At 33.3% G+C, this 14876-nt stretch overlaps 1 protein-coding gene across 8 annotated transcripts in view; it reads left to right on the top strand.

Moving 5' to 3' along the window:
- AHI1 (Abelson helper integration site 1) overlaps positions 1–14876 on the top strand; it is a 247157-nt gene that overhangs the window by 52540 nt on the left and 179741 nt on the right. For all 8 annotated transcript variants that reach the window (XR_013830781.1, XR_013830782.1, XR_013830783.1 and 5 more), the window contains exons 14-18: positions 713–942; positions 2531–2637; positions 5193–5311; positions 7633–7763; positions 9286–9426. Coding sequence is in view for 2 of the 8 variants with exons in the window: in XM_079939317.1 (XP_079795443.1) it covers positions 713–942; positions 2531–2637; positions 5193–5311; positions 7633–7763; positions 9286–9426 (728 nt within the window). In the remaining 6 variants the exon portion in view is untranslated. The remainder of the gene's footprint in view (positions 1–712; positions 943–2530; positions 2638–5192; positions 5312–7632; positions 7764–9285; positions 9427–14876) is intronic.

Below are 14876 nucleotides of genomic sequence, written 5' to 3'. Positions count from 1 at the left end.
TTTACTCTTGTCAAGACTGTAGCAATAACAATATTAATTTCTTTCAAATCACCTATTATATAAAGGAAGAGATAACAAGAGTATTAAACATAAAGTGAGTGCTCGATGATACCCTGTTTTCTATAAAATATTGTAATGATTTTAATGTTATTTTACTCAAGTATTTATATAGTAATTTCAATGTGCCTTCTAAGTCTTTGAGATGTTTATGTTCATTATCTATGCTTTGAAATTACAAATATAAAGTTAATAGAGTACCCTTTTCTCTAAACCCTCAACTGTAAGCACTTTGGAAAAACAATATACACAGCCTAAATGGGAAATCATTGAAATTTCTCCCTCTGTTTTGTTTTTTACTTATATTGTATTAAATGCAGTATTTTACCAACTATCCAATGTGTTTACTCAATGCCAAAAATAGGTAGGTTTAAAAAGTACAGACATATACAAGTACAGTTTTTTCATTTTACAGTATAGATTACAATTAGTAGAGGAATTAACCATTATGCTTGAAAATAACTATAAGAAATAGCTTTGTCAAACTGAAAGAACTCTGGCTATCATATAATGTCATCACATTATTTTTACTGTTACAAAATTTACCATTGGTTGTTGTCACTTGCTTACTTTTATAAAGTCCATTGCTCATATTGGTTCTTAGAGAAATGTCTGCCTTTCAGAAGCAATATGTAACTTTTTTATCCTTTTCCAGGATATGGAAAAATGAAATAAACAATACAAATACTTTCAGAGTTTTACCTCATCCTTCTTTTGTTTACACGGCTAAATTCCACCCAGCTGTAAAAGAGCTGGTGGTTACAGGATGCTATGATTCTGTGATACGTATATGGAAAGTTGATATGAGAGAGGATCCTGCCATATTAATCCGACAGTTTGACGCTCACAAGAGTTTTATCAACTCTCTCTGTTTTGATATTGAAGGTATGTCCAAGAATATATGCCAGTTGAAGGCTAGTTACATGAAGAATTTTGAAAAATTTTCTGTTTCACTAGGATAATAATTATTTAAGCTTGAGGGTGACTTTATGTATCAGATAAAATTAAATATGTTTGTGCATATTTAGATTTATGCATATTTTGAAGATCATATGATAGACCTTGGTATAAATTTGGCACTGAGGGAATTGTTAGTTAATTTTGAAGTCAATAAATTTCTAAACATTTTGATTCAACTAATCTTTGCTGTAACAACCAGTCCTGTTCCAAATTGCAAAATATATTTCATTGGATTGGTGATTATTCCCTTAGTAGGTTTTTTAAAGGGCCGTTTTATGTAAAGGGTAAAAATGAGGAAGATGGGGGGTGGAAATCCCAGAGGAATATTGAAAATATATATTTTAAATGTAGCAACAGGATTTTTTTTTAAGTACAGAAACATATAGAAGGGAGATTTGCAATTATTTAAAGGTTTAATCTTAGAATATGAGTATTAAGGATAGTGTTTAAAGGACATAAAATATAGGTTATTTTGTCAGCTGGAATAATAAAGAAATTCATTATTAAATAGTCACATTTTCTATTATTTCAGATACTAGGTGTGTATAGCTATAATAAATTGGTATGGGATCCAGATCAAGATGATAATACTGCTAATGTACTCCGTTCAACCATAAGGATGTTTATAAGTAGGAACACATTCAGGAAAGGTCAACCAAGGATAGAAAGGCGTCTGAAAATTCTGTCATAATAGAAGTAGCTCATAAAAGAGAGATGAAGAATTTCTTCAAATATTTGGTTAAGATGTGGAAAAAAGAGAAGTCCTTCTACGTCGCTCTGTAGGTAGAAGTAGGGCCAAAGCGGCAAGAAACAGATTTTCTTTGCTCAAAATTAGAAAGAACATTCTAATATACAGAGCATTTCATCAGTTGAATAAGCTACTTTTGTGTAAAATATTACATTCACAGTTGCTGAACAACCATCTGTTCATAATGGTTTGTAAGATATTCCTGACGGGTTATGAAGTTGAATCTGATGATCTCTGAGGTCCCATTCAACTGTAAGATGGTTTGACTCTAAGAAATTGATGCTGAACTGAAGCACCTGTTATTTATTATTTTATTCATTCCCTGGTCATTTATTGAGTTCCTACCAGGTCTCAGGTATTATGCTAACAGTATATATTAGAGTATAGGTGTTTTTCCAGGAATATAAAATAGATTATATAGGTTAATGAAGGTGAGCAATACAGATCATATTGGATATTTCAAATAATTTGTTTAGCTTTGGAATTTGAGCCACGTACACATAAACTGAGATGCTCATTTCTTTTTGTATTCAAATTCAAGTAGGTGACAAAGGGAAATAAATCATCAAAAATAATTCAAAAGGGTGAAGAATTCATTTAAAGATAGTTGGGATCTGACTGCCTTTTGGACTTTTTAAAAACTGTAATGCCTTTTACTAGCCCTTCAATTCTTTGTTTTATTGGGATGTGTTTTCCCAATTTCATAATATTTGTTTCAACCTCTGTGTGACATTTATATGTAAGTAATTTTATTTTTTTAAATAGGTCATCACATGTATTCAGGAGACTGCACAGGGGTGATTGTTGTTTGGAGTACGTATGTCAAAGTTAATGATGTGCAACACTCAGTGCGTCACTGGAGTGTAAATAAGGTATAGAACCATTTCATATTTGGGGATTTAATTAAAGAAATGGGGGAAAAAAATTGAACCACATGACTTTAAGATGTCAGGACAGATTCACTTTGTTATAAAGCAGAAACTAACACACCATTGTAAAGCAATTATACTCCAATAAAGATGTTAAAAAAAAAAAGATGTCAGGACATTCCATTCGTTCTTTTCAAAGAAATTAAGTTTTTCTCAGTCCCTGAGAAGTCAATTATCATGTCTTCCTGATGGCTAATTGATAATATAGTGACGTAGTGAAATTTTCTTCATTTTGGCCAGGCTTTTGTTTCTTATTTTGAGCCCTAATTTGCCCTATGGTATTCAGGGATCCATTACTGAAATTTATGCAAAATGAGGTATATGTTATATCACCATCTGTACATAATAACTTATATTTTCTGCTATTCATATTATTTTTTTCTTGGTCTAATAACATCACTAAAAACACTGTGCTCAAGGTTTTGTTAACAGTGCTATCCCTCAAAATTGTGTGATCAAGATTATATAAGTATGAGAGGGCCTATCATTTAATCACAGTAATTGTTTCATTTGAAATATACTAAATTGGCAGAAACAAATGAATGATCTCATTTTTGAAGCAGAGTGTTTTAAAGATGGCTTGTATACCAAGCAACTTTGTTGGTGTATATTTAGCATGTTTAAGTTAAAAATACAAAATGAATCATTAAACCTGAGTTGTTTTTATATGTATTGATATAATTTTTGTCTTATATGCTATACCTGTGTTCTTCGGTTTTGTTCTTCTTCATAATAGATTATAATTGTCCCTGTTTGAAAAAAGACATTCTACATGAAAAAGAATTTCCAGGAACTTTAGTTAAATCTGTTGAGTCTGTCAGATCTGTTTAAAAACCAGTCTATTCTATTTTTAGTCATTCTCATCTAGTCTGTCAGATTAATGAATGATGGCTTGGGATTCATGTTGTAGCCTAATTTCACACACTTCGAAAAGAACTTTCTAATTACTTATATATTGATACCTAAAGGATTGGCAAGGCTCCGAAGGCACCATTTCTAATCATTTGAGTCTACAATGCAGAGTCTATTATTTGTATTAAAAATCATGTGTTTCTTTACCTCAATATAGTAACCAAAAGGCAAATATACCTTGGAAATCTGCCTCCTGGTGGTTACTTGAGACAGTTGAAAATAGAAAGTTAGGAAATGAGCTGGGATGTCTTTTTAGTAGCTTATGTCCTAGGACAGATGGGAAACTGCGATTTCTTACGTGGTTCTCTTCAACCAACAGTGGGGGGAAGGATGCTGGGTTATACACATCTGTCCCTTAAGATGAGGTGTCCATGTGCTGTTGCACACACTCCTTGATATAGGGCGTGGTCTTTAGAACTAGGGCTTGAGCATGAATATGATAAAAATATGAAGGAACTCATTAACAGATACTACAAACACTGAAGCTACCAGCAGCTTTCTCAAACCTGTACCTAACACTTAACTTGTTACGCAGCCTTGGTTTTGATTTTGCACATTTGCATCTGTGTAAGTGTTGCTCCAATTGCTCACACCTTCAGCAGTGCATCTCCACCTCCAAATCATTGTAGTTGGGCTCAGTAAAATCCCCATCTATGGTATCAGTATTTGACTTTATTCTGTAACTTGTAAAAAGCTGACAGCAGGTTTTAGCACCAAATGGCAGTAGGAGGGGCTCAGCTGCTGATACTAGGATTGTAGCAGTTTGTACCCCACCTCAGCTGGTGCCAACCCACCTCTGAAGAGGAGACCCTCTAAGAGAAGCGAGCAAGAATAATAAGGGGTCTTCGAGGGAGAAGAAGGCTAATTCAGAATTCTGCCTACAGGTTAAAGCAGACCCTCTCTTGACTCTTTAGACTTTAGTTTAAGCAGTTTTGCATTTGCAGTTTTTTTCTTTCTCCTGGTAATCGAAACAAGAACCTTTGGAAATTGTCCTTATACACGGCTTGTTCAGGCAGATTCTCCTTCAGTGTTTGTGTCTTTCTTGACATCATTAATCAGGTCTATTTATAGTCTTCTATAAGTAGAAGATTTAGCTGCCTTAAGTATCAAAAAAAAATTACAATCTAAACTAAATTATTTCAGAATAAGATGCTGATAATTTACCTTTTTCAGGACAAGTGGAAATAGATGTATGAAGAAATAATCTGAGACTGAAATAGAACTTGAGAGCTAATTCTATACTTAATTTTGAATTTATAAAAATTGGAAAGTTTCTTATCTGATGATAAACAGACAGTGTAGTGTTAGAAGATGTGTTTGTAGAAAGTGCTTCTTGTTTGGGAATATACTACAAAAACACTAATTAAATATGGTGTTACATAACAACCAAAAAATACATTTTAGCAGCTTTATTTTCATCCTTAACCTGAAGTTACTTGGAATAATTTTGCTAACAATTTTTAAACATCCTGTATTGTGCAATTGAAAATGACATCTTAAAATTAAATTTGTACACTTAAATGGGCTTAACTTTAGACAAACTTTACAGTGGTAATATTTTATAATCTTTTTTAAAATCATTTTAGGAAATTAAAGAGAGTGAGTTTAAGGGGATTCCAATAAGTTACTTGGAGGTTCATCCCAATGGAAAACGTTTGTTAATTCATACCAAAGACAGTACTTTGAGAATTATGGATCTCCGAATGTAAGTATATTTCAGTATTTGCAGGTTAAGTGCTCATAGAATAAGTAATGATTTAATTCATATTTATAAAGTGCAGCTGTGGTTCTCAACTAGAGAATTTTGTCCCTCAGGGGACCTCTGGCAGTGTCTAGAAACACTTGAATGTTTATTCCAGTATCTGGTGGATAGAGACCAGAGATATCACTGAGCATCCTGCAGTGCATGAGACAGGCCTCTGCAACAATTATCTGACCCAAAATGTGAATAGTTCTTAGGCTGAGATGTAGTCTACTGTTTTTTATTTTCACAATAAAAAAAAAGAAACTACTGCCACCACATATCTTTTATCTTTATGATATTGGTTTAACATAGTATTATGATCTATCATGCCTGAATGAGAGGGCTTTTGATTCATACATCCTTGTTTTTCCTTTTTGTTTTGTTTCTAAAAGAGGCAAATGAAAAGAGATATTTTTAATGTAAAAGGCAGAAGCAGAGTTCTAGGAAAACCAGCATGGACTTCTGGTGTGCTTTGGTTTTGCCGTTAAAAGTTCCTGTAAAACAAATGAGAGAAAGCTATTTTATTAAATTTCATTATTGTATTTAGGAAGGCAAATGTGGTAATCCAGGTTAGTTTATTCTGCAATCATCACTTTAGGGCTAACCATTAAGCCCTTCAGTATTTATGTAGAACTGTTTGAGACACTGGCATGGGTGCTGTAGGAGAATGATAAGCAGAATTTGTTCATCAGGAATTTATAATCTAGTTGTACTACCTCCAAAAATAACATACAAAATACTTAGGCTACATTGTGAGATCTTCAAGGACTGGAATCTGCTTATTCTTTTTTTCTATACATCGTACCCACGTCATACCTAACAGATAGCAAGTACTCAATAAGTATTTTTAATGAGTATAAATACATAATAAAAGGATTGTATTTTTCATGGCAACGGTAAAGCTGATAGCTATAATATAGTCTTCTGTTAAAGGCTCTGTGGCAAGACTGGTCTTTGAGCTCAATCTTGAAGGATGGGTAGAATTTAGACAAGATGGCAGCGTCCTCACTAGGGTGGAAAACATGAAAAGCCTGGAATAAAGTTTGGAGGTAGAATAATAGAAGCTGTATTCAGGGCAGAGTGAGTTAGTCTGTATGAGCATGGGTTTCTTGCTAAGGAATGCTGAGAGAGAATCCAACAGAAATTAGAGCCAGACTTTCGAAGACCAGGCCTGCAGAGTTTGGTTGTTCTCTTTTTAAGCAGTATAGTATTCAGCCTATGATCATGCTTGGGCTCTAGAAGAAAACTGCTTACAGTCAAATACTGCCTGTTCCACCCCTTACTAGCTGATTAATCTTCCTGTGTCTCTCTTTCCTCATCACTCAAATGGAAGAAATAATATGCCATCCTCATAAGTGTTTTGTGAGGGATAAACTAGTTTATACATTTAAAGTACTTAAAACATTAACAGACATAGCAGAAGTGTTTGACCCAGTAACCTTAGGTTTAGTTATTTATGTTAAGAAAATAATTATGAGGCAGTGCAAAAATATATATATATACACAAGGTTGTTCACAGAAATCATATTCATGGTAGGGGAAAGCTGCAAACATCCTAAGTGTTATCCAACGATAGAAAATTTCTTAAGATACATTTAGACAATGGTATAGTATATGCCTATTAAAATGATAACACGTAATCTTTATTTTCTGACATGGTGGCCATTATTCATGACTCATTGTTGACTGAAAAAAGCAGATAACAGAGCAGTATATGTAATATCTTCTCTGTAAACCAGGGATGATAATAGTACCTACCTGGCACATAATAAGCACTAAAACAGTGTTAGCTGTTATTATTCATAAGTTAAAAAGCCTGGAAGATTATATACCATATTTAATAGATGATTCAATAATGTTTTGTCTAATACTTCTGCAATGATCAAGTATTTCACATGGAGAAAATATAAGAATATAAAAATTCTGTTCATTTTTTAGTAACCAATACAAATGCTACTTCCAAAGTAGTCTTTTGCTCCATAGCTAGAAATCATCTCTCCTATCCAAATCTGAAAAGTACTCCTTCTGTTCTTTTGTGGCACTTTCCACATCCACTTTCTATTTTACTTTAATGCATTTCTTCTCTCTCCTGCTAAATTATAAGCTCCCTGAGCTCTGGGATTATCTCTTCTTTATTCTGCATCCATCATAGAATGTATCCTGCATAACAGATTCTCACAAGTTGTTTGTTAAATGCAAATGAAGTATTTAACAGTTTTCCTACCACCAGTCTTTTAAATGGGTAAGACAGGTTTCATTTGTAAAATCTTTTTGGTTCCTAGATTAGCAGCAAGGAAATTTGTAGGTGCAGCAAATTATCGAGAGAAGATTCACAGTACTTTGACACCATGTGGGACTTTTCTCTTTGCTGGAAGTGAGGATGGTATAGTATATGTTTGGAACCCAGAAACAGGTAAATAATATTTCATCGAACTTAAACATTTGTTTTGTTTTGTTTTTGATGAAGTATAAAAACTACAATTTTATGGTGTAATTTTCAAGGAAATTCTGATTTCAGGTTCTCAGTTATGTTTTTCAAAATTGGAAAGCTGATAATGGAATTCAGCTGCAGTCTAAATTTATATTAAATTCTGTTCTTTATGGTTTTGATATCTTCATGGATTTAGAATTTCACATTGTAATTCAAGATGTATTCTTTCCTTGCTGGTAATGAGATATTGTTGAACTTAGAGAAGTGTTTAATGATGACTGTAATACAAAACACAGTATTATAAACTGAATTTAGAGTACAACTAGGTATACAAATGGTTAACCATCTACATTTTTATTAGAAACAAACATACTTCTGTCAGTTTTGGATGTCTGAAACTTAATAGCAATTTTAATGTAATTCAGGTTTGTTTGTTGTTGTTTTTTTTTTTTGTGGTACGTGGGCCTCTCACTATTGTAGCCTCTCCCGTTGCGGAGCACAGGCTCCGGACGCGCAGGCTCAGCGGCCATGGCTCATGAGCCCAGCCGCTCCACGGCATGTGGGATCCTTCCGGACCAGGGCACGAACCTGTGTCCCCTGCATCGGCAGGCGGACTCTCAACCACTGCGCCACCAGGGAAGCCCTGTAATTCAGTTTTTTTTTGAATAACATAAGCTATTATATTGGGCAATTCATTTGTGCTTCACCTTGCTTTTTAAAAGAAAAGCCAAAACTACATAAACATTTTTTTTTAGCAGTAGAAAGAATTTTATAAAAGTTACTTTAAAATTTCTTTAAGGAGCAGTATTTGACTTCAGCTTTTTATTTTCTTCATCTTTCCCTTTAGGCGTTTTTGACTAGTCAGTTCACTTATAGTTTTTCTTTTTTCTTACTATATTTTGATACTTCAGCATCAGTTCAGAAGTGTTCATAAATCTCTTTTCCCCAGCAATCCGTGGAACTGGATTCTTTGCTTTTTGAGTTCTGATTTTCAAACTTAAACTTCTGCTGTAGGCCTCTTTTAGTCATTAATAATCATATGCATCTTTAAAGCAGATGGTACGTCAAACAGCCTCTGGAAGAAATATAGAAAAAATTAATTCCTCACTAAACCTCTCCCAACCAGAGTGTCTTTAGTTTTAATCCTGACATTCCTCCCCTAGTTCTCCCTGGAGTTCTTTGTTAGTTGTCATTTGCTCAGCTCTGTCAGATCTCAGAGTCAGGTCTCTCTACTTCCAAGCTCTTTGTCTTTATTTCATGCCTTGAATACCTCCGTGGAGAGGTTGGACTGAGAAGTAGAAAAAGGAGGGCCAACAGAATGAAAAATAAAGATAATTATTTAATATAGTGGTACTCAAATATTTATAAGTTTTTAAGGTGTTCATATAAATAACGTGAGCTTTATCATTACTTACTATAAATCTTTTTTAATAAGCTACAGAATAATCTTCTAATGAGAAGTATCTGAGATGGTACAAATTATTGAATGTCTTTTCTTATTTAGGAGAACAAGTAGCAATGTATTCTGACCTGCCATTCAAGTCACCCATTCGAGATATTGCTTATCATCCACTTGAAAATATGGTTGCATTTTGTGCGTTTGGGCAGAATGAGCCAATTCTTCTATATATTTATGATTTCCATGGTAAGTCCACCACTTGATAAGAGGAGAATATTTAGAGTAACCTTTACATTTAGACTGAACCGGAAATTATGAACTCTGTGAAAACTGTCATCCTTTGTATTAACAAAGCTCTCTTGAATATACTATGAAAGCCAAGCAACTTAAAAAGATCATATTATTATTATAACATTTTATTTTTCCATGAGCACTATTATTATGGAGTTTAAATATCACAAGTACACATAATGGTTGTGCTCTTACGTTGTAATCACAGAAAGGTAGTCATCACTTCCTTTGTAAATCAATTTAAGTAAATAAAATTCACCTAAAAATTATTTGGGACTATGTCTAAATTAAAAGATAAATAACATTTAGGAAATATGGATTTGTAATGTTTTTAGTTGAATATTGAGTTAATTTCCTATTTGTTTTTCTTTTTTACTAAAGCATATAGTTTAAATAAGTTGTAATTTTGAGAGTTTCTTAACATAAAAGAAGGCAAAAAAATCAAGCGTCAATGAAAATGAGATCTGGAATTAGAAATCTAACGTCTTTTTCTACAGTAAAATTACACTATTCTATAAATTTGGAAAATAATAAGGAAATAAAGACTTTGGACACATTTTTCAGAAATAGTATGGCATTATTAGAATTATCTGGATTTATGCTATTTTTCATATATTTCTTTAATTTTTGTCCTGAAATTAGGATTTCAGTGTTCTGCATGGTATTGATAGTGCTGACACTCTCAAAATTGCAGTTCCATTTTTTCATATATTAATTATTGTACAAAAATAAATGGTTTTTATTACTCTCTGCTTTGTTTATGATATCATTCACTGTTTTTGCTAAGCTAAGATGGCTTCCACACAACGTCATAAATGCATAAATATGCAAATATGTATACAGGTAACATTGCTGTGGAACTATCTAGACAGAGTGTTTTAAGTTAATGAAATGCAAGTGGTTAAGCTTACTGCATTAATACAGTGTGAATTGGTTAATGTTTGTGATAAGTGCTAAGTGTTGGACAATTGAGTTAAGCTCTAAACCTGAAGTTCTTGATCATAGTATGGATTTTATTATGCCTTTACAGGTGAATTATATAAGAAAATAATGTGTAAAATTGAGATTTATCCTGTTTTAAAGAATTTTACAAAGAATAAATAATAAATTTCTCTGACACATATTCAGATTTACAGAACAGTATTACTGATGGTGGAATTGTTAAACAACACAATACCACTTACTATTACAAACAAATTTAGCAAAAGTAAACACTGCCTGACTATGGGAAAAGACAAGTGGATTTCTCAAATCATCCAGTGTCCAAGTTTGTTGTCTAGTTCAAACATATGTCCTGAAGCAGGTCTCTCTTTTATACACTTTAAATCTTCACAGAAAGAAGAGTTATACCTATTTACTTTGTAATGGGAACTGTTATATAGGAAATAGGCACTCAATTAATTTCCTCAAACTCTTCAGAAGTTTCACCACAGTTTTCATTGAATTTCTATTTTGCTTTTTAGGCTTTTGAAATTTTCACTACAAACTGCAGTTGAAAGCTCCAGTCTCATCTTTCTTCTTTAGTTTATTTTTTGTCTTTGATAGAAGTTCATCAGTAGATTAGACCAGTTAGGTTTGTCCATTTGGTTTTGTGACAATAGACATTTAGACTAAGAAGTCCATTCTAGAAGCATAAGTAGAAAGAGCCAAGTGTTCAGGAGTTCAAAAACATTTAGTTTTAGGCTCAGTTCTGTTTCTTTAGTGGCCTTGCACAAGCCTCTTGCCTTCCTGAAGCTCCATTTCCCTATCTAGTAAATGGTCCTACAACTACTAATATCTGTCCTACCTAAGATTTTTTTGCGAGGGTGCTATGAGACAGGGACTGTGAAAGTACTTTGTAAGTTGATACGCACTATACTAAAACAAACAAAAAAGATAAAGTGGGTTGTTACCGTGCTCATCCAACCTGTATACACTTGACTCTATGGGAACTTATGTTTTAATATGCTGATAAGCCTCTCTGTGTGGAATGAAATGGAAAAACAGGTTTTTTTCCCTTTCTTTCACTCTTTCTGTTGGTCAGCCCTTTCCTTTTATTTATTAGAGTGTGTACCTTTCTAGGTCAGTTGTATTAGAAAATAAATGCATAAAGTTAAGAACATTATGTTATGTCCACAGTATCTTAATGTAAATGAGGGATTTCCATGAGTGTTTTAGAAATTTAAACGTTCAGTTAATACACATATTAAATAAAAATATTTTGTGCAGTGTATTTCGAACACAATTTTTGATATACTAACACACCTTTACAAACAAAACTCAAAATGTTTCAACACATTTTCCCAACTCTTTGCTGCCTGTTTTTAAAAAGAAGCAGTTTAGGAAAAAGTTATGTGATCTCAAGCAGTCCAAGATATAGCACAGTTCTTGTGAATGGTATATAACCATGAAAAAATGAAAAGTTGTTTCAGACTCTAAAATATTTTGCTCATTAGATACAGGCCAGAATCATGAAGGCTTTAAACTTTTTCAATGAAAATTATAACATTTATTACTGACCTATTATACCTTTGCCTTATATTTTATTTATCTTTTAACACAGGACTACTTTGCTCACACTTTCTTGTCTGAAAATAAAGTTTATAAGTAGTTTTACATAAATGTTTTAATGGTAAAAAATTTGAAAGATACAAAACAGTTACATGATTTTTTAGATAGTATTTATCAGAGCAGCTGATACATTTAGGCAATTTTTAAGGAAAATGGAGCAAGCTCATTTTTTTTTATCAGTTAAATAAGCTGTGAATGAGACCACAGTGGTAGCTAAATGTATCATCCATCTTTCAGTTCTAGCAAAATCTGTGAAGAGTCAGCAAGCGTCTTTCCCTGTTAAGCATGTGTTCAGGTTGTGGTCTTTTGGGTCTTTCATTCTACTGACTTTTTGCTTTTTTTGGTAAGAAATATGATTTTTACTTTCAGAAGGCAGTTTTATTTGCCTGATGTTGAAAGGGTTAATCATCTAGTAATACAAAATTTAGTCACAGTGTACCACAAATAATGTACTTTTAGGATTCCCATAATAACAGAGTACTAGTCAGAGAAACGGCTTCTAATGAATTAAATGTATGAAGCTAGACTTCAGCAATTAATGTTCTGTTATTAATCAATCTCTAGGATCCTGTTCTACATGTAATGATAATTATGTCTAATACTTACAAAGCATTTTCCATGTTCCTGGTACTATTTTAAGCACTTTACCCATATTTTTTAAAGTTTTCACAATAATCTTATGAGATAGGTATTATAATTATTCCCATTATGGGAGCCAGGACTTGGATCCATACAGGCTGGACTTGGAGTCCATGCTCTCATTTGCTACACTAAACTGCCTTTTTAGCAGATTTCCTGAAATATTAGCTTTTGATTGTGTAATATGCAAACTTTTTTTTTCTACAAAACTATTTATTTTATGCCTCTCTGTGGAGTATGCAGTTTCTTTATATTGTCTATACTTTGTGGGAAGCAGAGTTGGAGGTTTATTTGTCTTTTTATTACTGGTACCTAGTCTGAATACTGGCACATATTGAATATACATGTAGTATTTTAAGCAGGATCAAGTCTTAATTTGGGAAGTTCTCAGCATTATACGGTAATCCCAGGTAATGAACCTAATTTTTCACTAGGTGGCAGTATCTCCTGTGAATCAGTATTAACTCTGGAGTGCTTTTCAGTCATAGTGTTTTAGGTAAAACAAATCTTCATTGAGCATTTATTGTGTGCCAAGTTGAACAGTGCTGTGAAACCCAGGAGTCAGAACCATGCTCTTTTCCAATCTTTTGTGCTTCCTAAGTAGTTAATTAAACCTCTGGGAGAATTTTAGTTAAACTGAAAAGCAGTCTACCATTGACACTAAACATGATTTTATTTATAGAACTCATATTTATTAATGATCAGCTGCATCGTCATTGTTGATAGGTTTATTTTTCACATTGTGACATGTTTTACCAGAATTCAGGGCAATATATACCTTTACATTCCTATATAACTTGCTCAGTAACAAAAAGCCCATGGTGTTTACAAGGCCCTATGTCTAACATCCTACCTGTTATATTACTGATGTGCAATAAATACTTGAAATAAGAATTTAAAATCCCATAGAATAGCATTTTCCCCTTACATTTTATAAAAATATAGAATGAAAGGCATGATCCGTTAGTAAATTTGGGGCTAATAATGATAGTGGTAGTAGTAGTAGGTAATATTTATCAAGTATTTATGCTATCAAGCATTTATTTGTTTATTTATTAAGTATCCCGTACTCTCATGAGTATTTTACATGCATTTTCTCATACAGTTCTCCCAAATCCCCACAAGACAGTTGCCATTATTATCCCCATTTTGCAGATGAAACTGAGGCACAGGGAGCATGAAGTAATTTGCCTGAGGTCACACAATTGGTAAAATGACAACACTTGCCAGGCTGTCTGACTCCAGAGCCCATGCTCTTAAAACATTAAGCTATCTGCCACAGCTACTTATTTAGTCTTTGCATTTCCTATTTCATGAAGTAACTTAAGAAGGTAGCCAAATATACCTGTGGTGAAATGTAGTGTTTGTTTTCAATTTTAATATTTAGGAAGACCCCTTAAGAGTAAAAGGAGCTTTGGTTGTCTAGTATCATTATTAATTGTTCACTCCTTTACAAATGTTGGCGGTAATTATAATGCGTTAAGCCATTATATTCTCAATATAGTCCAAAATATGATTTTTCTTTATGTAATATCAAATTTTAATGTAACTACTTTTACAATATTTTTGCAGTAAGGTAATGTCTAGTTGAAATAAATTTAACATCTGTAGTTGTCTCTATAATTTAATGGTGTTCTTGAAGTACTAATTATGACTGATTCAAAAGCAAACTCAGATGTTGTAATCCTCATACTTGGATAAGACTAAGCAGTAACATATATAACAGATTGTAGGTTAGAGTTTTAGATATCTATTATTAGCTTAGTAGGAGAAATTGAGATAGAAATGCCAAATTTTAAGAGATACTGAAGCTACCTATTTCTTGGTTATATCCTGAAGCATCTGTTTTAATATTCCACACATGAGGGATACTCTCATTGAAAGCTTATGTCATTCAAGGATTCAGGACGTATGGAAAACATAGTCAACTTAATGCCTTTGAGCACAAACCAGAGCCCTGAATTCCTCATCCAGGCATTTTCTTATGCTTACATTGGTGCTTTTTAAAGTGCCCCCAGGGGACTTACTTGGTGGCACAGTGGTTGGGAATCCGCCTGCCAATGCAGGGGACACGAGCTCGAGCCCTGGTCCGGGAGGATCCCACGTGCAGTGGAGCAACTAAGCCCGTGTGCCACAACTACTGAGGCTGCTCTCTGAAGCCCGTGAGCCACAACTGCTGAGCCTACGTGCCACAGCTGCTGAAGCACACACACCTG

The sequence above is a fragment of the Stenella coeruleoalba genome (assembly GCF_951394435.1).
Source record: "Stenella coeruleoalba genome assembly, chromosome: 12".
Lineage (NCBI taxonomy): Eukaryota > Metazoa > Chordata > Mammalia > Artiodactyla > Delphinidae > Stenella > Stenella coeruleoalba.
Note: the sequence above shows the minus strand (reverse complement) of the source record. Positions and strands in the feature narration are given on the sequence as shown.